Raw genomic sequence first — 25167 nt, 5'->3', positions numbered from 1 at the left:
TGGTGAGCCTGCTCTTTGTCTGCGCTACCATGCTTCTACAGGAGACCCTAGTCTTTTGTTTACAGCTGCCTTATTATTAAATAATGAATCTACTTATTAATTTATTATGGTGGGTTTTAGATTTTTAAAAAACAACTGTAGTGGACAGATGGTAGGGAATGATTGAAGCTCATTCTCTTCATCTTATTAGCCCTAAAATAGGAAAGATCCCTGATCAATCATTGGGTTTCTCCTTCACCCCCCAGAATTCATCCACAGGTGGCGCTGCAGTCACACTCTTCATGCTCCTCAGGACAAAGAGCTTCCAGTAACCTCAGTAGCCATGCAGGCAACCACATCCAAGCAGTTCACCCCTTTAGTAGGAAACTGTGACACATTCATGTTTTGGTAAATATGTGGAGAAAAGAAAAAGACTTTGATGAGCCCATGCCTGCTGGCACCTTTCAGGGTTATCACTACTAAATGTCACCTGTGACGTGCAACACCGCCTATGTAGAGGAGGTGTGTATTTGTTAACTGTATCCTCCGTTATCAGTGGTTTCAAAGTGTGGTCTTAACTGTTCCCATCTGTAGGAGACCATAGAGTGTCTTCCTGGAAAAAATAACCATTATTTAATTTAAAGATATTACAGTCAGTTAATAATCACTTACCAGCGTCCCCTGCTTTAATCCTCAAAGTCTACAAATCATATCCACTATTTCCAGACCCCACTAATTTTTTTCGACTAAAAATAGACTGTAGGAATGATACTATGACGCAGATATGGACTACTGGGCTACTGCAAGCCATTTGGCTCATGCCATTTGAATCACCATTAAGGGAAGCATCTAAGTAAGAGACCGCCCCAGTATCCGCTGCTGCATCCAACTCGCTTTCACACTTGGGTTCATTCACACACTTATCCCACCGGGATGGAGCCGCTTCAGCCTGTGCGCAGAGCCAGCGGGGAACACGCACGCTTTCACACGGCACACATGGCTGCAAATGTATGGCGACTATTTTCTACGGTTATCTTGATATCAACACTAGTTTCAAGTTCGAGGACGAGGATTTACCCACCCAACGAAGGTGAGTAAGAAGGGAGACGTCTGAGCTTGTGTGTGTGTGACACATTCGGGTTTTCCGCTGGGAGACACAGCTGCGTGCGCTCCGTACGCGTCCTAGGATGGTAAAGGGCATAGCGAATGTGCATGAAACTTGAGCAGCAAAAGTTGGATTTAAGGGAAAATGACACAGTTACGGTTTCTTGTGGAGTTGTGCCTCCAAGGAATTCAGCTGCATGTTCTGTCTTCCCAATGCTGCCACGAAAATAATGTGTTTCTTGGGTATCTCCGACTCCATGATATGGCCACTTTAGCGCACGCTGTAGTTTAGTATGAAACATTTATATCTTATTATTTTGCAGTTAGACATTGACACTCCTCCTTGGTTGTTGTTTCTTTATGCATAGATAGGATTTGACACCATTAAATCAATACCAGAATTAGAAATTATATAGACAGATATAATGTAATAGAAATGAAGATTATTATTAAAAGTGGTGAAATACATAGTAAATCAAGTGAGGCACGTCCTGCAAATTCCATATTTGTCCCGAGCTTAGTAGTGATTTATTTAGGCTAGTGGTGATCTTGTGGTGTGGTTAAGTCTTCAAAGTGCAAAGAATGTAACTTATTCCTCACTGCTTAATAATTTCATTTATTTATTTTAATGTATTGAAGCGCTGTAGGCTGTTTGCCCTTAAACCATCTGCATGTATGCATGTGCATTTTAGTGACCCTGCTGGATACCAAGACAGTGCCAGGAGAGCTGAAATGGGCCGCCAGTCCTTCAGAGGGAGGGGTGAGTGGGAGCTTTTTTTTTTTTTTTGCAGATACACTTTTTACAACCTGTTCTCTCTTTGGGAAAAAACACACTCACTCCATCTCTCACTAACATACACTTGTACACTTGGTCTATCTGTAAATAATCATCCCACAGATTTTTGAAATGGGCTGTTGTTCACCAAGCCTAAGTGCTAATATGAGATTGCTGGCTTCATTTTTGGCACACGAAAAGGCATAAACCAGCTTGGTGGTGGGTGTGATTTTTTAGGATTTTTTACTGCAGTTGCCAGAATGAATCTAGCAAATTTGTAATGCATGCTCTCGTCCTTTTGTACTTTTGGTTGTTGGTACATTTTGATCTGCCATCTACATGTATGTGTCCTTCATCCTCCTCTCTCTCTCTCTCTCTCTCTCTCTCTCTCTCTCTCTCTCTCTCTCTCTCTCTCTCTCTCTCTCTCTCTCTCTCTCTCTCTCTCTCTCTCTTTCTCTCTCTCTCTCTCTCTCTCTCTCTCTCTCTTTCCCTATTGCTTAGTGTCTCTTGCACAGTTATTGGTGAACTTGACTCTTATTGCTTTCCGTCACTGTGTGCTCATTCTCTCACATGCTGCTTGATTGACGGGGTCCTGGTCTGCATGCATTGAGCTTTTTTACTACAAGCACCCCCCACCTTCCACACCCCTCAGCCTCACACACACATACACACACACACACACACACACACACACACACACACACACACAAAACACCATCTCTGTATGGTTGAGGCAAAGTTTTTTTTTTCTCTGACAGCTGGGATTTCTGTCTACTGACAAAGACTCCAAAAGAAACTAGACAAGGAGGCATCATACTCCATGACAGCTTTTTTCTCCTACAGCTCTCTTCATCAATACACACATACCCTTCAAAGGCACACACATACTTTATAAACAAGCGCAAGACTAAAAGATGTGACCATGTGCTCTCGCCCATGCGCACACGCTCTCATATTCACATAGCATAGGAGTGTCCAGTTATACACTAAAGAGCTGGATCGATGCTGGATTTTTGAAGCCAATACTGATGTTGATATTGAGAATAATAATAAATCTGATAATGATTTTATTAGTCAATGTTTAAACATGAAACTTTATTGTTAAAAAACACAGTAAGACAATAAATGCTCATTAGTAAACATCCGTGGAAATAATTATTATTTAAAAAAATTAAATCCATACAAAGACATACAGTAAATGATGAACTAGACTTACAAAAAGTTTAGGTGAAGTCTACATGAAAATGCCTATGAAACATATCTGGCCTCGCAATTTCTTCCAACATATTCACCAATAAGATCAATCATGGTGACATATTGACCAGGCTCAATAAGACATTCAAACACAGACACCCCCCCCAAACATTCTCTGACTCCCTCCCTCTCTCTTTCGACACACCGCATTTAGTGTGTATACAGCTCTCACTGGAGCAGATTATTATTCAGTGGCAATAAAAAGCCAATTTGGAGTTGGGTGGCTCAGCGGTCATTTGAAGGGTCACAGTACAAGGTAAATAGTCGGTTCTATTGAGATGGATGGTGCAGTGAAGGCTGAGCCTGCTATTCGTGAATGGAAATGTACATGTAAAAACCTTGGAGTCACAGCAAATATTTGCCACTGTCCACTCCAGAATATGAATGCAAGAATCAATGTTTTCAAATGACAGTACTGATTTAGAGGATGCGCACCAGCATCTATAATATATTTGATCTAATTTTTCTGTATTTGTCAGGACAAACATTACCTCAAGTCGTATGAAATATAAATTCTCTACAATGAGCGTGTTTTTCTGTTCACCACTTCTGTATGAGTGTTTCTGTGCTTAAGCTTTATAGGGCTTAAGATAGGGCTTTTTAGAGTTAAACTTTACATTGTGCTATTGGTTTCCGTTCATGCCAGTGGCTTATGAAAATGAACTATTACAGATTTTCTCATTCGCTTGAACACATTCAAAACAGTTCACACACAGGCCTAAACTGAACGTTTCTGTCCAAAATGACACATTTTGTTTGCAAAATGCTTTGACACTCTCAAAACATTTAACACATGAAGCAAAAGCAAGTATTTCCACCACACAAAAAAACTTGTGGTCAATTGAATATATTCTTTCAATCAACCATTACACACTATACAAAGAAATACAAAATAGAGCTGACCATTATGCCTGTTTTTGTTGATACTGCCAAAAAAGGCAACCAAGCAGAATACAGCATGAACTTTATTATTTTCTCCAATGATGACTTCACTAGAGATAACAAACCCTGCTGCATTCTGCACAATTGTTGCAGTATCCTGTTGAAATACTTTTTTTTTTAAAGAAGGACATTTTCAATGGAAGTTTTCTTTCCTCATTCATTTTATTCTTGTGTGCAGGTCTTTCTGTGTCCATGAACTGTCGTTCATGTAAGACTTACACTGAGAACTAGACATGACATATTCAGACATTCATTATGGTGTAGCTTTTGTACTGTATCCTTCTTCACCTACGTACACTTAAAAAAGCTGTACTGCATCCACTTTTTCCATGTCATCTTTTTCAAACTTTATAATAATAACATTTAAGCAACCGAAGAAAACTCATGGGTAGAACTATCGACAAAAAAGAAATAAAGAGTTGAAATACTCAGAAATACACATTTAGTCCATTTGTTTCTGGCTGATTGCTGACTGAAGAATTGTGCAAAGGAGTTTCACACAGGTGAATTAGTCAAAATTGCATCGTCGTTTGCAGCTGTCAGCAAGGACTGTCTTTTTTTTAGACTTATTCGTTTTTAAAGCCAAACAAGTAAGGGTTACTTGTTTGGCTCTGACAACTGAAACTTGAGAGTCAGCAACCTTTTAAATACAGGATGCCTCCTTTTCACAACATCTGTGTATGTTGATTGTCTCTCAGGTTTCAATTTCTGACAATATCACTCAAAAGCATTGCTACTCGACAGCTAAACATTAACTTAGTCAAAGTTTACTGAATAAAAAAATGTCCTGAGCTGCTCTTAACTGCTTTAGGATCACTTTGACCGAGCATCTGTTTTAATTATGTTTTTACAAATTCGTTTTCATACTGTTGACATCAAAAAACCAGCACATGCCTTTAAAGTAGAAAATCAATCTAAATATTTATGCTACATGTGGCAAATTGGTGGCCTGTCATGTTAAGTATAAACTATTTGATGTTAGGGAGCTGAAATATAAATGATCGTAATAAGTAGATGTCCTCACAAGTGTAGTAATACAGTTGCATGTGTGTTTCATTGCAGTGGGAGGAGGTGAGTATAATGGATGAGAAGAACATCCCCATCAGAACATACCAGGTGTGCAATGTCTTAGAACCCAGTCAAAACAATTGGTTGAGGACGGACTGGATCCCTCGGTCTGGCGCTCAGCGGGTCTACGTTGAAGTCAAGTTCACCCTAAGAGACTGTAATAGCCTGCCAGGGGTCACCGGCACCTGCAAGGTACAAGAAAACATACTTATCATGTCTTATTAGAGTATGATGATCATTGTATGGTTTGGACGCAGTACAAAATGTAACAAAATTAGATGATATTTTCAATAAAGACTTGACTTCTTTAAAGGAGCTGCATTGAAAATACTGAAGAAAAGTGGGCTGTAATTGCGTCCCCATGGCTCTTACAGACTCCCCAATATGTCAAATACCAACATTTTTTCACCACGCATGCACTAACATGTTCCTGTACCCGGACCACCTATCAAAACAAACAACAGAGAGACTCGGATTGCAACACACACACAGAGGGAGAGTGACTTAATTCTCTGCTACTATATCTTTACATAGAAAATATTATGTATTAATGTTCTGAAAGTTGAGTAGAGCTCCTTTAACATGCTAACTTATATGCTAATAGTTAATGGACAGGCCGCTGATAATGGAGCTTTATTATATATTACAGCTGCTGGTTATTCTAACGCAAATCCCCCTTTGACTCATTATCATTTTAAGAGAAAAGACAAGCACTAATGATGATAAATATATAGACGCCTCACTCTCACTTCTTTCTCCGCTCCTTTTTTCTTGTAGGAGACATTCAATCTGTACTACCACGAGTCTAACGAAGACAGAGAGAGCTACATCAAAGAGAGCAGCTTCATTAAGGTGGACACAGTGGCAGCAGACGAGAGCTTCACCCAGGTAACACTGAACAACTGAGTCAAGCATTGACTTCTTACGCTTCCCTCCTCCACTCACTTTAATTTGCTCTTAAAAATAAAAAACACTTTGCCACTTACTTGTAATTTCTTTATTTGTTTTACAAGCACTTTTATCTTCGATGTTCATTCTGCCGTCCAAGGAATGCTGGCTGGGTGTTTTTTGCTTCTTTTTTTTACTTCTGATTTTAGCATTGTTGGCATTACGGCTTATTTTACGTTTGCAGTCAGTAGAAGTGAACCTGGAAGAGAGCCAGTGTTGAAAAAGTGAAGATCAGTCATGGTTCAATAACAACTCCCACTTTAGGTTGAACAAGCAAATTGAATTAATGAGTGCTGACACAGTTCATGGTGCACTCCATTAATGCAGCTCTGTTCTTTTTCCATCCAGGTGGACGTTGGTGACCGCATCATGAAACTGAACACTGAGGTGCGAGACGTGAAGGTCACGACCCGGAAGGGTTTCTACCTGGCCTTTCAGGATGTTGGCGCCTGCATCGCTTTGGTTTCTGTCAGAGTTTTCTATAAAACCTGCCCGCTCACCATCCGTAACCTGGCAACATTTCCAGACACTGTTACTGGGGCCGATACGTCTTCCTTAGTGGAGGTCAGAGGGTCTTGTGTCAACCAATCAGAAGAGAGAGATGAGCCTAAAATGTACTGCGGTGCTGATGGGGAGTGGTTGGTTCCTATTGGGGGATGTCTCTGCAACTCAGGATATCAAGAGAAAGGTGGCACATGTAAAGGTACGTGAAGAAGAGTGCAACAGACCATAATGTGTTTGTCTTTGTGATGGTCCATCTAATGCATTTTTGGACGCAGTCTTTAAGATCTCTGCTCCTCTTGTGTTGCCACCTCATAGGCATAGTCCTGTATGCCTATGAGTAACAATCATCAGTGCTCAAGTTAACAAGATAAAATGTTTTCAGGAACACATTTTAGTGTACTGTGTAGCTTTAATTTGAGAAGGTTTGTAACCAGGCCACAATTATTTTCCTGACTCTTGCACCTGTCACTAAGTGATGCATTGTTTTGTTGCTGTGATTGGTTGGATTGGATTGATTATATTGTATGGTCACTGATCTCGTTGCCTGGCAAAGTTACTGTAATCGGTCAAGAAATAATCCGGTACACCCCCATAGAACCACATTATGGGTTAAACAAAAAACATAGAATAGAATAGAATGGAATAGAATAGAATAGAAATACTTTATTGATCCCAAGCTGGGAAATTGCAGAAGGTAGTAGGCCTGATGTGTTAATTATAGTGCTTTGCGATTTATTCATTTAAATAATTCACACATATCAATGTAAGCTGTGAGAGCCATTTTAAAATATTCAAATGGATTTTGGTTATTTTGGTGAATCAAATCCATAATTATCAGGGCTGGGTCAAATTTTTGACTCCGTTTCAGCTTCGTGTGAGAGTCTTATTTATGTTTGTGTCATTTACGTTTGCATTTCTCTCCTCCCCTTTGATTACACACACTAACACACACGATGCTCAGCAGCTAGGCTAAATTTATAGAGTGTAAACACTGAAACACTGTGGCGCTAGGCTGTCCGTCTAAGCCGAGAAAGGAGAAATGTGGAGTTATTACCAAACAGCCTGATGTGTGTCGAGGTCTGTATGGTAATACTGTAGCAGCCTTAATGAAGGTAAACACAGTGGACGTAGTGGCTGAAGAGTCTCTCTCGAGTCATGCTGCTTCTCCAGCGCGGACACAGTGCTGTAGAGATGGAACTGGCTATGCGAGACTGTACTGCTTGATTCACTGGGCCAATTAACGTGTTGTCATCTGCTCCCATCATGTTTACAAAGTTACTGTGGATGATTGTATGTTTAGTGACTGATGTACTCAAGAGATACAATAGAGTGTGATTAATCTGCGTTATTTTTTTATACGTTATTTTTCTGTGATTAATTAATTAACGTAAAAATCAACATGTTATTTTGACATCTCTAGTTAATTAGTGCGCTTTAGAGGTGCTGGTAGGCAGATTTTGTTGCCTCCTTGGACAGAGCCAGGCTAGCTATTTTATTGTTTCCAATCTTTGTGCTAAGCTAAGCTAAGCTAACTGTGTCCTGGGCTTATTTCTAATATGTCATGAGACATGAGTCACGAAAATGGTATCTATCTTCTTATGTAACTCTTTTGGAAGTAGATGCCAAACTTCTTTAATATACAATTATGTCATAAAATGTCAATATAAGTATTCAATCTTATCAATTTATCTGACTTATTTTAATAGATGTATGACGATGTAAAGAGTTTTATTATAATCAGTTAAAGCCCTCAGGTCTCTGTGAGGTGTGCTGACATAACAGCCATCTGGACTAAAATGTCTTTCTCTCACTTACAAATCTGGTCTGGACTTTACAGTAACAAATGTGCAAGCTGTTCACAACTTTCACCAACATACATGTGGGGTGGATGACGTGTAATGTTTGGTAATGACTTTTGTGTTAGTGAAGACAACTAGATGTGTGTGTTTGTGTGAGAAAGCGGGATGAACGGGAGACAGCAGACTTGGTGGAGACATTTTTACAACATGGCTTCACTCCCCCTATTCAGTCTCATACACAACAGACACACAACATGTTCGCTCACACACATAAGCAGATGCACATCGAGCAATAGAGACCAGAGAGAGAGAGCGACTCACTGATCTGCTCCCTCAGTTTTATTTATGAAGCCTATCCCAGGAGGCTAATTGTATAACAAACAGAGCCATAATTCAAGGAGAAAAGAAGAGATGCTGTGAGGGAGAAAGGCGAAGAGATGGACATTGAGAGCAATGCAGTCAGTGCCAGTTGGCGTTAAAGAAGGGGGGAAAAATTGACTTTTTTATGCAATAAGAAGAGCAGTAGCCAAGATTCTCTGTGACAAACGTCTAAAGCCTTCACCCCGCTTGCCCCGTTTGTTCTTTCTGAAAAGAGGAGGAGGTTTGCAGGGTGGCCCCTGAAGTCTGAAAGATGTTTCTCCTCATCTAGATTTAGGTGAGACCCTTGACTCTGTTGAACCTCCAGCAGATGTGAAGTGCCATCTATCTATCTGCCTCTCTCTTCTCCATCTCCCCACTCTCACTAACTGTCAGGTTGTTGGACGGGCTCAGCTCCCTCAGTGAAAATCCATCAAAGTCTGGATGAATACCGAATGCTGCTCAGTGAAAACTCTGACCCTGCAGTATTGGATAGATGCCTTAACACTTCTTCCATTTTAAGTTTGAAATTCACAGAAAGACAGATAGAGGGGGAGGGCAGAGCGGGATAGGAGGGAAAAGGCAGATAGTTTTGAGACGAAATTTAGACTGTCTCTCCTCCCATCGGTGATGTGAAAAGGTTTCTGGATCTTCAGGACTCGCGTGCCTTCAATCAGTCAGTGTAACAGACACAGGCACAGACACATAGACAGAAGCTGAGTGAATATAACCCTCATCTTGCCTCACTTTGTCAACATTTTGGAAAATGCGTTTATTCGCCTTCTTGCAGAGTTAAAAAAACGAGGAAGCTTCCAGGCTGAGATGTTCTTTTCCACCTCACAGTAAACAATATATAACATGTTAGTTAGTGAGTTTTTGAGGTGCTGTTTTTTTCCTTTGAGCAAAGTCAGCATAGATGTTTCCCTGTTTCCAGTCTTTATGTAATCAGACATGTCCCCACAGTGCTGGGTCATTTCTTTAAACTAATCATGATCGTCTTGGGAGGCGCTAAACCCCAGATGTAGTGGTGTTACCCTTGCAAAGTATATTGTGGAAAGGGAGGAGAATACCAGATTAGACAGGTGGTCAATGGAAGGCTTTATACCACAGTCAGACCAGTCGTCATGCTAGCCTAAGCTAACCTTCACCTGGCTTCTCATTTAATGGACATGTATGAAGTGGCATCAATCTTCTAAGAAAGAAAATACATGTTTTTCCCAAGATGTCAAAATATTCCATTGTTTTAACCATGAAATACCTCAAATTATAGCAGAAAACTTGAAAAACAACCATGAAACTGTGTGATAGAAGTATCTTCTATCACAGTTTCATGTTTTTAACTCAGAAATTGTTCATTCAGACTTGTGTAAAATATGTTCCTGTTATTGTCTGTAACTAATGCCTGAAGTATATATCACATATCTAATCTAGATGCTAAGAGTCCATGTTTAACAACCACAGTTTTTGCTTGTGTGTAGATATTTTTTACAGTCTGCCTTGTGCTTTTGGTTTTCAGACACATTTTTACCATTTCCAAAAACGTCTGATGAATTAAACCAAAACTAGAGTTAGCTGAAGTGGTGAAATGTGAAAAGTTCATTTTCACTGTTGACACAGAGTAATGAGGATGGAGAGGATGAGAGGAGAAGCTCTGGAGAGGAAGAAGGGATTAGAAGTTGAATGGGGCGAGAGGGGGATTGAAAGGCCACTGACAGCAGAAGGCATCAATACAGGGCTGCCCCTCCCCCGCTGGGGGTCCGTCATCGGGTGCAAAGGGGACGAGTAGAAAAACACAAGAGAGAGGGAACTCCCCCTCTTTTCTAAACCCGTGGTTAAGACCGAGGTCATGACTGAGCCTGATGAAGACGTCAAAAACTCTGACTGACAGCCGCGCACACACACACACTCATATAGAGAGAGTTTAGCTACTGAGTGCAGGGTCATGACCGAGGTAGATGAAGACGTCAAAAGTTTGACAGCTGCGATCCGTCTGGGAGGATCGGAAATGAGGGAGGAGAGATGAGAGGAGAGAAACAACAGAGAGAATTTAAAATGTGAACGGCTGGAGAGGCTGAATGAAAGAGGAGCCTTTCGCTTTTTTGTGTCACTGTCTTTCCACTGCCTCCGTTTTCTGTCATCTGATTCTGCTCACTGACTAGGAGGGTTGGGACTGTTTCCCTCTCTCTCTGTGGGTTTTTCTCTCTGTTCCCTGCGTCCAGAGAGATTTCATGGTTGTGCTTCTTTCCAACGCACCTGCAGTGTCAACAGCAGAAAGAATTTGGAATGGGAGGGATGAAAAGAGAGAGAAGAGAGAGACAGAGAGAAAGACAGCCACACTCAAAGAGAGATGACAGAAAGAAAGAGTGAGCGGATGATAGAAAGAGTGCATAATCGCTGTATTCAGTCCCTCTAATTATTGCGTCGCATTTCTGGACTCTGGACATGTTGGATTGCTGATTTAGTGTGTGTGTGTGTGTGTGTGTGTGTGTGTGTGTGTGTGTGTGTGTGTGTGTGTCTGTGTATTAGTGTACATGTGTGGGTACTGTATCTCTGATTTTCTGCCTAACAAAGCCCTCCCTCCAATATCCTCGCAGTTTGGAGGACTGCCCAGGAATGCCTAGAGAAGAGTGTGGTGGGGCAAACAGAGAGGGAGGCGGTGTGTGTGTGTGTGTGTGTGTGTGTGTGTGTGTGTGTGTGTGTGCGTGCGTGTGTGTGCGTGTGTGCGTGTGTGTGTGTGTGTGTGTGTGTGTGTGTGTGTGTGTGTGTGTGTGTGTGTGTCTGTCTGTCTGTTCGCTGTGTGTCTGTGCATCTGCGTGTCTGCGCGCGCGTGTGTGAGCAGGTGACAAAGCAGGCAAAGGAATGGCACAATTGATTGTCTGAAGCAAGCCAAACCCAGGTGGGGGGGGGGGGTGGTCTGCATTCCACCATCACAATCAGAGTGTGTGTGTGTGTGTATGTGTGTGTGTGTGTGTGTGTGTGTGTGTGTGTGTGTGTGTGTGTGTGTGTGTGTGTGTGTGTGTGTGTGTGTGTGTGTGTGTGTGTGTGTGTGTGTTTGTGTTGAGTGTGTTGTCTCCTTCTACCAGGTTGTTCTCAATGGAACGGAGGCTTGCCAGCTCCACCAGTCCGTCTGTAGCTCCCTGGCATCGGAACAAGCCCCACTCTCTCTCTCTCGCTCTCATTATCCCTCCTTTCTCTTCCTCTCCCTGATTCACGGTCAGGGGTGGAGTTGCTGCTGCTGCTGGTGGCGGGGGTGGGTTGCGGGTGGTGGAGGGGGTCTCTGTGTAGCGGGGAGGGGGTTATTGTTGTAGAGTCCTTTCACATGCTAATGTTTGCAGTGTTGGCTTTGGGCAAGCACACACACACACACACACACACACACACACACACACACACACACACACACACACACACACACACACACACACAAACACAAACACACAAATCCACGCACATTTCTCTTCAAAGGACCAGTTTCTGTGAGTATTTAAATTTAGACAAACTTAAAACTGTGGCTTCCACTGAGCACATTCCTAAGGTCTTGCCTGTGTAAGATATGAGATGAATTAAATACCGAGCTCTGAAGGAATGTGATTTTGTGGGGAGCAGGCTGTCCTTTCGATGAAGACGTACAGCAGGGAAAGGATAAGCATCTCATCTTATCTCCAGCAATTTCTGTGGGTTTTTAATTAACGGGGCATGACCCCTGTGATTAATAGTGTCACTCTTTCTCGCGTGACAGTCTATCAATCCGTCCATCCATCTGTCAATCTGTCCCTCCCTCCATCCATCACAGAGACAGGTGTCACACTGGAGCAGTCGGGGGTTCTTCCTCCATCTACACCCCTCTACTGGGAAGGAACAAGGAATGATGACAGATAACACGGGGTCAAGGAGAATACACACACACACCCACGCAAACAGTGTGCCGACAAGGCTCTTAGTTAGATTTCCAGTTCATTTGCATTTTAGGTAGCAGATGAATGCATATGCAAATGCCGACAATGCTGATAGTAATCAAAGGGCACCTTCCCCTCCGCTTCTCTTCCTCCTCTTCACTCGCTCGCTTTTTTTCTCTTCACCTCTTTTTCTCGCCTTGTTGCCAGACTTTTTCTCCTGGTGTCTCTCCCTAGAAACCCTCCATGCTTTACACTACTCTGTGGCTTTGTTGTACTTGTCTCACACAGGCGAAAGTATGTATATGTAATTGCTCTACAGGCAAAATGTGAACGTGCTCGTAGACTATTACCTATTACCTTATCTTATCATTATGCACGTATGTTGCGGCCAAATCCCTCCCAGTTTATTGGTCGAGCGGCGAGCTCAGGCTCTCGGTAGCATAGGGTTAATGTCAGGTTAATGACACCCTCATGAGCTCTTATTCCAGGTCAGCAGCGCCCCCCCTCCCACCCATCTCCGAAACCGCCGCTGAAAAAGGACACAAAAGGCTACAGACAACAGAGAGAATAGAGACATGAGAGGGAGCTGAAGGAAGTTTATGGCTTCAAATGCTTGCTCCTTTCTTTCTCTTCCTCGCTCAGTCTGTCCTCTGTGTTGGAGACAAGAGGACAGAGACAAAAGCAGTGTGCTACCCCCCTGGCAGAGTCTTCTTTAGCCCTATAATCAACTGTTAAAGTCCTTAGCAGGTCAAATACTTTTCTCTGGCTTTCTTCCTTTAATTCCCTGCTTTCCCATCTTTGGCTTACTTATCCACATTGATGAAAACAAAGGAATGTGTGCATCAGCAGAAGAGTGAGAATACTTTATTTATTGTTTGCATTTGATATCAGCTGACACACTATAATGAGTCATTCAAGAGATGTGTTTAGGAGTTTTCAGGTTTCGACTATGGTGTTCAGCTGCCCGTGTTTCACGTGCAGTCTCATTCGAATTGGTATCAATATCGAGCCATAAACGCTGCTTGTTTGCCTCAAAGCTTTCTGGAGGTTTGACACTTGGAGAGGAGAGGGGTATACAGAGCTACAGCAAGAGTGAGAGAGTTATCAGAGACACAAAGATAAGTGGAGGTGGAGGAGGAAGTGCGTGGGGAGCGAATGAGGGAGGTTGTAAAAAAATGTGAAAGGGAGGGCAAATGAGTGTGTGAAAAAACAAATCTATGGTGGCTCACGCAGATGGGGCAGGATGGTCGGTGTGAGTAGATTACAGAGGAGACTTCCTCCCTCTCATCTACTGACGAGAGTGTCATAAAGCACCCTGACACTTTCGAACACACACACACACACACACACACACACATACACACACACACACACACACACACACACACACACACACACACACACACACACACACATCATTCCCACATTCCTATCCACTCCTACTGGGATGTCTTCATCTCCCTTGGAAATGTGAAAGGGTTGGGGTGGAAAAAAGGAAAGAATTGGGAAAGATGGTGAGGTTGAGCAAGGAGAGTGAATAGGCTGTGATGATGAGAAGAAGGTGTTGAAAAAATGATTGCGCTGGACACAAATGAAGGATTTCCTCCTGAAATTAGAAAGAGGAAAAAAAAAGTCTCTAACCAGCCACGCTTTGCCATCCCTTTTCGCTTCACCAGTGGATGTCAAGCGGTATAATTATGCACTCATTTATTGTATTGTTGCTCTGTCAATGCATGAATTCCTTGGTATACAGAGAGAAAATGTCTGTCCCTCCAATACGTACCGCGCCCCCCCCCCCCCCCCCAACATCACCGCCACCACCCCCCCCTTCTGTCTCTCTCACCCTCTCTCCTTCTCTGTTTCTCCTCTTTCATATATTTAAATGTCAGTTATATTTGTGTTGGCGTTGGAGTTTTGATGTGTTCAGTGCTAGTGTTTCTGGTTTCTGTGAGTGGGAGCTGATCAGTGTGTTTCTTTCTTTGCGCATCAAAATCAAAGATAAAAGAAATCATTGTGCTTGTCCCCCCTCATGCTATATCTATTGCTCTGTATATTTTCTTTACAGTTGTTTATTCTTGGATCAAAATGCAATCCATGAGTTGATTAACTTGTTGTCCGTGCTGTTTAAGCTGTCAATAGTGAGGACAACAAAGACTGTATCAAGGGTCAGGGGTCAGCTGACCTGAAGTCAGTGTCGACTGCTCTGCTTGCAGGATGAATTTTAATTGCTATGAACTAACTAATGACATAGATGTTTTAATGGTATCCTGTGGAGTCGTCCACCCTCGAAACATATTTGCAAAGTCAATTCTTTTAAAATATTTTGAAACAAACCAGCAACTATGGGATTGTTCACATTAGGACTTATTATCATTTTTGATTAACCTGCTGATTATTTTCTGGATTCATTGATTAACCATTCTTTTTAACAAATAAAAAAAGCAGCAGCAGCAAATGTCCCATATTGAAATGCTTATTGTGTGTGACCAACAGTCCAAAACCCAAAGACATTCAGTTTATTATTACACATTTTATTTAATTTCAATATTGACATTATATGAACTGTACTACGACAGAATTTATTCAGCATTTTTTTAAACAATTAATCATCTAAATTGTTGCTCATTTATTTTCTGCTGATTGATCAACTAATTGTTGCAGGTCTGGCATACATATTTGTCTATGCGCATGATAGCTGAATGTGACATAAAAGTAAAACTAGTCTTCTCTGCTTGTCAAAACATTGCTCCGTAACACCACTAACTCCAAAACTCCACAGGGCACCTTTAAACAAGCATTGTGTTCTCTTCAAGGTAACTTGTTGCTACTTCATTTTACAATTACTTTTTATTGTCTTTCATAAAGTTTGTCCCAATGCGACCGGTTATTATTGACGTTTTCTGATGCGGTGTACATGGCGAAGTATTGTTATTAAAGTGAAGTCATAAATCTGTCCTTTTCTGTCCTTCTGCAGCTTGTTCTGTTGGTTTCTACAAGGCCAAGTCTTCAGATGCAGGATGCTCTAAGTGCCCTCCACATAGCCATGCGCTCAGAGATGGGGCGACTGTTTGTGACTGCCACTCTGGATTCTTCCGCGCTGACAGCGACCCTCCCTCCATGGCCTGCACCCGTAAGAACACAGACAGATACACACACAAACACACACACACACACACACGCACACACGCAAGCACGCACGCACGCACGCACACACACACACACACACACACACACACACACACACACACACACACACATACACACACACACACACACACACACTAGTACGCCTTTGCATAAGTGAAAACACAGACAATATGTGTATGCATTGCTTGCAAATAAAAGTAAAAAACACACTCATTGTTTCCCATCCTTTCTATCTCTACCAAACAGAGGGGGACGCAAACTTGTCTGAATGCCATCCCTGTTTCATTATCCCATTACTTATGACTAAGCCACCATCTACATCCTGTCTGGTAGTGATAAGTAAAGACATTGAGAAGTGAATAAATGTTCTCTCTTTCTTTCTCTCTCTCTTCCTCTCGCTCTCTAAGTCTCTGAGTAAGTCTTGTGTGACAGACTTGGAGACCTCGGTCCGTGTGTCATAAACTTAATTATGCCTATATACAGCACATGGTTTCCTTGGCCTGGGAAAAATGAAAACACACACACATATGCTCTGTCTAACAGGCACACACCATACAAAAAAGAAATACCACAGAAGAAAACATCCAACCCATCAAAAACATCTCTGAACAGTATGGTTTTCAGTCTGATGCCAGATGTCTACATTTCAACTCGTGCCAACAGCTCGCAGCAGCCTCCCCATACACCCCGTATACTTCCTCCCTTCTTATGTGCAGTATAGAATGTAAACTTGGTTGGTTTTGTTCATGCTCAAACTTGTCCCTGTCTCCTATTCAGAGCCACCGTCAGGCCCACAGCAGCTCATCTCTGTGGTGAACGAGACCTCGGTGGTCTTGGAGTGGGCCCCCCCTCGCCGGCTGGGAGGACGAAGTGACACCAGCTACAGTCTTGAATGTCTCATCTGTCAAACAGGGAGCCACAGTCAGTCTGGCAGTAAAGCCCTCCTCAGAAACCACAGCATCTCCCAGCCTGAGGCTCAGCACAATGGCATGGGGATGCAGTCCGACCAGGGGATTGTGGGTTCTGATGTCCAGTCAGGGAGAGGTGTCTACCAGGGCAGACCAATACCTGGAGATTACCCGAGACTCGGCTCAGGCTCCATCTCTCAGCTCTGCCTGCCCTGTGGCGCCGATGTGCTCTTCTCTCCCGACCAGAACGGCCTGAAGGCCACCAGGGTGGTTGTGAGCGAGCTCAGGGCTCACACGCACTACACCTTCATCGTCCACGCACGCAACGGGGTCTCCCAGGCCAGCGGTGCAGGGGCAGCCCAGAGTGTGTCTGTCACTGTCACCACCAACCAAGCTGGTGAGAAGAAGTGTGATGAATGTGTTTGTCAGATTGTTGCAGAAACACAAAGTAAGTGGGTCAGCTCAATACAAAGTGCTGTTCACTGCACGAGGCCCACAGGGAAGCAAGGTCCCATGGGTAATGTGGAAAACTGTGGAAGCATAGTATGGAGCTTCATACATGCAAAATTATTAAGGGATTGTATTTGAAATGCTTTCCAAGTATATTTTCATCTTAAAGGCTCGATTATACTCCATTTACTCAAACGTGTACATGGATGGTTGTGGACACCACAGACATGACATAGCTATGTATATACTACCCGCTTGGAAGAGGTGTTTCACACATGCACAGTAGGTCATTATGCTACCACTTACAGTGTAGTGGCTGTCTGGACAAGTCCACATGGCAACAACTAATTTGTGGTATACAAGGATGTCCGCACAGAGCTCACAGAGCTCTGATGGCGACATTTACGCCACAGACCCTTGCGGTTGCAGAAACAAATTACGGCTTAAGAGTGCTTAGAGCATGTGTGTTTTTCTGCAGTCCACAGAATCTTGCGACCCATAATCAAGAAATTGAACAATTTAAAAAACATTTGATGGAGGAAAACTGATTAAATTAGATTTGAAAAGCAGTCATGCATTTAAAAAAGATTTTCTATATATTTGCATTCAATTTGACATGCAGTTAAAATAGATCAGCACCAGACATGGCCACATTGTAGTCCTGTATAAAAGTACTAAGTATTGTTGAACACGTCCATCATAGATACCAGTTCCTCAACTAACAACAGCATCAACAAGACACTTTTCTTGTTTTCTCTCAGCTGGGAACTCTGCTGCTCTTACTATCACTGTCATAGTTGCCATAGTTATTACTCTGTCCTCCTACACCTAATAACAGCTGAATTAATTATAGGGGTGTTCTTGAGAGAATGTCAGAAAGCATCTGCGAAATGTAAATCACTGACTTAAATACAAACAGACAGAGCATGTTGAGGGGAAAGTAGATACGAGGGAAAAGTAAATGACAAACTGGTTGAAACATAACAGCATTAGTGTATGAGCGTGAGGGTGGGATTTTCCTGTGTCAGCTCTTGACCACAGAAGTGTATGAAAAATCACCCACATTTTATGGCGTGTTTCATTTTACTTGTGAAGGCGTCAGCTGGTGTGTGGCGATCCTCACACACACTCTCAATCAGTCTTCAGTGTGTGCCTGTTTTGTATGCTACATCTTAACTGTCATTGCTTTAAGTCTTTATGGTGGCATTTAGAAAACGGCACACCTGCTTAGTTCCAGGCGCCCCGGGGAAATAATTTAGCTATGTGTGCACAGCGCAGAGCTGTCTGGGATTTGTCAAGTCCAACCTGCCCCACCATATGGCCCGATATCATATAAACAGCCACAAAGGAGGACAAATGCCATAAAGGGAGGGAAAATGGAGGGATGTAAGAGGAGAGAGAGGGGAGAATGAGGATTGTCTCTGCGGGATAGGAAGGAATAAGGTTTGGGTCAGTTCTCAGGTGCACTGGGTCAATGGGATTGTTGACAGGCATCATATATACCTTTGAGCTGTATGTGAAACTATGTTCATATTAGTGGCATCATATAATATACCGTATGTCATTTTACTAAGTGAAACTATTGTCACTGAATTATCTCTCCCCATCTTTCTCTCCCTGCCAGCTCCCTCTCCGGTGTCCTCTATCTTAGCTACAGACGTCACCAGGCACAGTTTGTCGTTGTCGTGGCAACAGCCAGATCGACCCAATGGGGTCATTCTAGAATACGAGGTCAAGTTCTATGAAAAGGTGAGGCGCCCGCAGGTTAATGCAGCTCAGGCAGCTCAGACAGCTGTCTGGAATGCCAATATGTTGGCACGCTGTTTGTATTTCACTGATGGTGACGATGGATTTGCGGTCAGTCATTGAAAAAAAGCCCCTTGTTTTTGTCCCGTCTAATCAGGATCAGAAAGAGAGGTCCTACCGCATAATGAGGACCTTCTCTCGGAGCGTTGATGTCACAGGTCTTAACCCCCTCACTGTGTACGTGTTTCATGTGCGTGCTCGCACAGCTGCTGGATACGGAGAGTTCAGCACCCCCTTTGAATTTGCCACCAATTCAGGTATGGTGACAATAATGCTCAGGTGTTCTAGATGATGCATTAAAGTGTATTATGACAAAATTGACAACTTTCTGATTGGTGACTTTTGTGTCTTACTCTGTTAGATCCCTTCCCTCTGATTGGAGAAGGAGTTAACTCAGCCTTCCTGCTGCTGTCTGTCAGCGGGGTCGGAATTTTACTGCTGATATCTGCAGCTGTCTTCATCATTAGCCGCAGGTATACACACACAGACACACACACACCCACACACCCACACATACACACGCATATATAGGCATCCATACAGACAGGCACACCTATAGGTTGGTTAGACGTTTCCCATCAGAGCATCACTGACATCTATGAGTGCTGCTTCTACTTTAACTACTGCTTTTGACCAAACTGCCACAAATCACACAAACAACACACACAACTCCCCTGCTATTGTGTGGCTAAATAATGTGTGTGTTTGTTACCTGGAGCTTTTAAAGGGGATTATAGTGGAGACAGTGATAATCCCTTTGTCCCTGACTTGTCATTACTGTCTTTTCAGCAGCACAGCTTGTGTGTCAGCTTCCATTCTCACACACAAAAAACAAGCATGCACAACTGCCAACACACACACACACACCTGCTCACCCACAAAGGTGTTTTTGACAGTTTCTTTGTTTAATGGAAAACACCTTTTATCTTGCGCTACCTGAGGCGTTGCCCCTCCCCCCTCTCTCCCTGAAAGGCTTTCATCTACTCGCTGTGTGTCTTTCCTGCAGCCCGTTGATCTCAGTTCTAATTGCCATCGCTTGCAGGAAATCCTGAAAAACCCAATGAATTCACTACGCTACTGAAAATAAATAAATAGACACAATTAACAGCAACGTGACCCATATGCCCTTTGGTCATGTCTTTTAACTGCAGAAATAACAACAAAAACATGTGACAAGTGAAAAACAAATGTTTATTTCTCAGAGATTTCCGTGTCTTTTTTTATGTCTGTGTTAAATGTCCATCACTTGTCTCATTAGGAGGAGCAAGTACAGTAAAACAAAGCAGGACTCAGAGGAGGAGAAACATCTTAACCCAGGTACTTCACAGACACATACAGTATACTGTACTGTAAAAAAATAGAAAAGATTGACGGATTGATGCTCTTTTTAGTCCTCTGCTTTTAGATCCACCTGCACACATTCTATACACATACTGCCAAAGACATTTACATAACATATGCAGCAGTTATACAACTCATATTTCTCACCTTCCTCTGCATCCCTCCCCCTTCTCCCTCATTTCCTCTTCCGCCTCTCCTTTATGGCAGGAGTTAAAATCTATGTGGACCCGTTCACCTATGAAGACCCCGATCAGGCCATCCACGAGTTTGCCAAGGAGATTGATGTTAGCAGTATTCACATTGAGAGGGTTATTGGCATGGGTAAGCCTGGCATTAGAGCTTGCACGCACACACAAACCCACACACACATGCTTACTTGGCGCTGACACTGCTGTTTGCTGCTCTATGTGTGTAGGAGAGTTTGGGGAGGTGTGCAGTGGTCGGCTGCGTGTTCAGGGAAAGAGGGAGATCTACGTGGCCATCAAGAGTCTGAAGGCGGGGTACTCTGACAAACAGAGGAGGGACTTCCTGTCTGAGGCCTCCATCATGGGACAGTTTGACCATCCGAACATCATCAGGCTGGAGGGTGTCGTCACAAGATGTGAGTTGAATCTGTCGAACCTGCAAACCCTTAGTAGTAGTAGTAACTCCCAACTATCCCTTCACCCTCCACCACCCAGCTCAAGACTCACATCTACCCACAATGTACCTTACACTTTATTATTGTACATACTACAATGCACCTTAAACTATTGTATTGTATATATTTTGCACTTATGCTGACATCATTTTAGTCATTATAGTTGGTTGCTTCTTTTTGCACTGTTTTTGTTGTTGTTGTATAATAAAGTTTATTTTTTCAATTGAATTGTACTTATTGTAATTTTACCTATTTAGGTAAACCATTGATGATCATCACAGAATACATGGAAAATGGATCCATGGATGCTTTTCTCCGGGTACATTTATTTTATTATGTTGTCTAATTTTTCTTATCTAGATTCTTTTCCAATCTAGCTTTTAGTAGCATTTTTCCAGTGGAGTGAACATTTACCAAATCACAGATTAAATGCACTAGACTGTAGTTGCTCAGCCAGCTCTCGGTACCCATGTTAACCAGCTCTCCTGTCTCTATAATTCCAATGTTCCAGAAACATGACGGCCAGTTCACGGTGATCCAGCTGGTCGGCATGCTGCGCGGCATCGCCTCAGGTATGAAATACCTGTCAGACATGAGCTACGTTCACCGAGACCTGGCAGCTCGAAACATCCTGGTCAACAGCAACCTGGTGTGTAAGGTGTCTGACTTCGGTCTGAGTCGAGTTCTGGAGGACGACCCAGAGGCTGCCTATACCACGAGGGTAAGACACACACACACATAGTAGTAACATATACACACATACTGGATGTGAACATATACGTACGAAAGACTGTTTATTTGTCTTTCACAGACTAATTATATGCACTTTTACTGTTAAAAGTTGCCTTAGAAAACATGTTTATATAGATATTATTACAATTGCATAGATATCCATTAAGAAAATGCAATTGATTTCTTCATTCAGATAAGTGAATCAATAAGGCCATCAATTAAATAAAAAAAAATAAAAAAATCAATGAATGAAATTAACTAATTCCATTATTCACTGAACCAAAATTGCAGTTTACTCCTGTTTTAGGAGGCCACTGGGACTTATCTTTCCCCTGGAGGGAAAATCCCCATCAGATGGACGGCTCCAGAGGCCATAGCCTACAGGAAGTTCACCACGGCCAGCGATGTGTGGAGTTATGGGATCGTCATGTGGGAGGTGGTTTCATACGGAGAGAGACCCTACTGGGACATGAACAACCAGGATGTGAGTCATATTTATATCGTCTAACCTACAAGTTGCCTCAAGGACAAAACATTGAGCTCATTCCTGACAGAAACTTTACAGATTTAAAGGTAAATGTCAAATCAAAATACCAGATCACTTCCATTATTACTTTATCAAGAATTCAAGGAAAGAATGATTTAGCTCGAGAGCATGAATTACCCCCAGATATTAAAGGAAAACTGTGTGGGGGGCTTTTGAGTGTGTTTTTGTAAGGCCGGTTTTGTTTTCATAGTTTTGCTCAAAGGTCCTATTGGTTATGATAACACTTCACTCATCTGCTTTATTGCTCACTTCTGGGAAGGCAGCTAGCAACACGAGTGAGAACACATCTTCACAGGCTGATTTAGTCAAACCCCCAACTTAACCATATTATTTTAAACTGTTATTTGAAAGTATAAATAAACTTCACCTAAAAAGTTTTCCCATTGCTTTATAAAACTGTGTGTGTAGACGTATGTTGTTGTGTACAGTGTGCTAGGTCAAAGCTTAACCAGAAAGTAGTCTTTTAAGATCTAATGAATGTTTATAGTTTAAGTAATAACCCGAAGATTCACCTTTATTTTAATTTCCAAATAAGTGGTTTGTATAATATGGTCAAAGTGGGGATTTGCTTAAATGCTGTCTGTGTGTTTGCACATGCGAAGACATGTCTCTTAGATTTTAGCAATGCATCTGGTGAGTAGAATGTTATTATAAAGGAAAGAGAGGATACTAAGATAACACTGAAGTTTCTTCTCAAGTTCCCTGTCTAAAAACACCAACATTACTTTTATTACTGTGCAGTCCACAAATTGGACTTAAATTGACTCAATTTAAGAAAAAAAATAAATAAAAAAGGCACCACTTCTTAACTTCTGTTTGGCGTACTGGATTCTGACCCAATTCCTTTGACCTCTGCGTCATGATATAAATAATAAATGATGCCTTTGAATCATCCGCAGAAAGGGCAGCAGGCCAAGATTTTGTTCTTCGGTCACAGGACATTTTATTGACTAGAAAATGCTGCTTAGTGTTATCCCTCGTTTTTGAGATCTGAGACAAGAATCCTATTTCAGAGCAAATTTGCAATCACTTTGCTATCAAAGCTTGTTAAGTTTGAGTAGATCAAAGAGGCAGTCTGGCATATGGAAATCTTCAGACGTGATTGATTTCATCTGCTCAGTTGTGGTCTAAGAAAACTTTCCTGATGAGCAGTTCTTTAGACACTTTATCCATATTATTTACTTAATCTTTTTTTTCAGCGCAAATTAGTGCATGCTGAGCTGCTCTTAGCAGGTTATTTGTTTTTGTGAAACACTGGAACATAGTATAGGCTTAAAAAGAAGCTATCTCACTGACAACATGGCAACATTATACTTCCTGTTTATATCCCCCAAAGCCCCTAAATTATAGGTCCAAATCTTAGCATAATCATCCCCAAATAGGAATAATACAAATACATTTTCATGTTGCACTATAATATTGTTTTTGACTGTAATAAGGCACAGCAGGCGCAGTCATCTCAGTCAGTTTGTCTGAGCGTGGGGCCCACAGTGTCAAACTTTGTAAACCCCCCGATGAACAGTGCTGTCCCACAATATAATGTACAAAGGAAATAGAGGAGCTGCTCACAGCTGCAAAAAATTTAAATAAATTGCAGTTTGTGGTGAGACAGCTCTGGAAGTATCTTGGAGAACAACAGAAAAGCAATAAATTAAATGGTTTTTCTTTCTTTTTGTGAAATTTAATTGCCAGCAATGTTTCAAAGTGGCAGTTTGATTGAAGTCTCTTGGTGCATATTTTTTAATAATTTTCTGCACAAAACAATAATGGTTTATTATACTCTCTGCAAATGTACTATAACAATAGGTATAATGTGAAGTGTATATTATTAGTATACAGTTTGGGATTTGGACTTCACATCCTGGATTTGAGCAAAGTTCTATTTTTTATTGTTTTATATTGTTTTCATTTTTGCATTTTTAACTGGAAGTTTTAGAAACTCTCCTTTCTCTAGCCTGCTGAAAAATAAAATAACGTCAACCTCTGTCCTTCCTTTAGGTGATTAAAGCGATAGAAGAGGGCTACCGTTTGCCTGCTCCAATGGACTGTCCTGTAGTGCTGCACCAGCTAATGCTGGACTGCTGGGAGAGAGAGCGAGCAGAGAGACCCACCTTCAGCCAGATACTCAACATGCTAGATAAACTCATCCGTAACCCTGGGACTCTGCGCCGGACGGGAGGGGACAGGTACATGCTGGACATGTAGATACAGGCATTACAGATCATAGACAAATACATAGTATACATATATACAGTATATATCTGTTTAATATTTATTCAGCATTCATTCTGTTCTCACACCTATATTCTTTCACCAGGATTACCAGGCTCACTTGCACAGTGCTCTTGTGAAATTAAGATTTCACGCTCCTATTTCAGTTCATCTCACCCCCTTCTCTGTTTTTTCAGACCCACAGCCGCTGTGTTGGAGTCAGGAAGGGGTTCGGAGGTGTGTGTGTCTGTTCTACCGGAAGTGTGTGTGCCAGTGTGGTCGGTGTGCGAGTGGCTGCGGTCTATCGGGTTGGAGAGGTACAGAGACACTCTGGCAGCAGCAGGATACACCAGCCTCGATAGCCTCTTGGCTCTCACACACCAGTAAGTGCACCTTCATGTGAAAATTGACTTTGGCATTTAGTCTTCATATTTCTTAGTGAAAAAACATGAGCTGCGCAAACAAAATCCCATTTTACAACCACGCTCCAGTCAAAACAATGGACAGAAATTATTTTATATATGATTTATTATATAAGTCAGAATGAGGTGTGTGTTTCCATACAACTGTGGCTGTGTCATTTTGTATCTGGCACTCTTAAGGATTCAGTATGCTCAAACAAACAAAAAATGGCAAAATATAACCTGTCCAAAAAATGCTTAAATCAATCATAGGATAGTCTGTATAAAACAGCCATGGCATCATTTGTTGAAAAGAGTCCCAAAAAAAGCAGAAAATTAAAAGGTTTGTAATAAAGGG

General features: G+C 42.1%; 1 protein-coding gene across 1 annotated transcript in view; it reads left to right on the top strand.

Moving 5' to 3' along the window:
• Positions 1 to 912: 912 nt before the first annotated feature.
• Positions 913 to 25167, top strand: part of LOC310957927 (ephrin type-A receptor 4-A-like) — a gene marked incomplete at its 5' end in the record, with an annotated part of 25595 nt that continues 1340 nt past the window's right edge. The window contains 18 exons of the mRNA XM_083928679.1: positions 913 to 1069; positions 1776 to 1843; positions 5117 to 5314; positions 5900 to 6010; positions 6419 to 6773; positions 15601 to 15756; positions 16551 to 17078; positions 18756 to 18880; positions 19035 to 19194; positions 19299 to 19410; positions 20196 to 20254; positions 20486 to 20599; positions 20694 to 20879; positions 21176 to 21237; positions 21430 to 21639; positions 21958 to 22134; positions 24196 to 24383; positions 24606 to 24791. Of these exons, the coding sequence (XP_083784805.1) occupies positions 913 to 1069; positions 1776 to 1843; positions 5117 to 5314; positions 5900 to 6010; positions 6419 to 6773; positions 15601 to 15756; positions 16551 to 17078; positions 18756 to 18880; positions 19035 to 19194; positions 19299 to 19410; positions 20196 to 20254; positions 20486 to 20599; positions 20694 to 20879; positions 21176 to 21237; positions 21430 to 21639; positions 21958 to 22134; positions 24196 to 24383; positions 24606 to 24791 (3152 nt within the window). The remainder of the gene's footprint in view (positions 1070 to 1775; positions 1844 to 5116; positions 5315 to 5899; positions 6011 to 6418; positions 6774 to 15600; positions 15757 to 16550; positions 17079 to 18755; positions 18881 to 19034; positions 19195 to 19298; positions 19411 to 20195; positions 20255 to 20485; positions 20600 to 20693; positions 20880 to 21175; positions 21238 to 21429; positions 21640 to 21957; positions 22135 to 24195; positions 24384 to 24605; positions 24792 to 25167) is intronic.

Source organism: Echiichthys vipera (assembly GCF_963691815.1).
Source record: "Echiichthys vipera genome assembly, chromosome: 15".
NCBI classification, from domain to species: Eukaryota; Metazoa; Chordata; class Actinopteri; order Perciformes; family Trachinidae; genus Echiichthys; species Echiichthys vipera.
The sequence above is the reverse complement of the archived record's forward strand: the minus strand, read 5'-3'. Positions and strand labels throughout refer to the sequence as shown.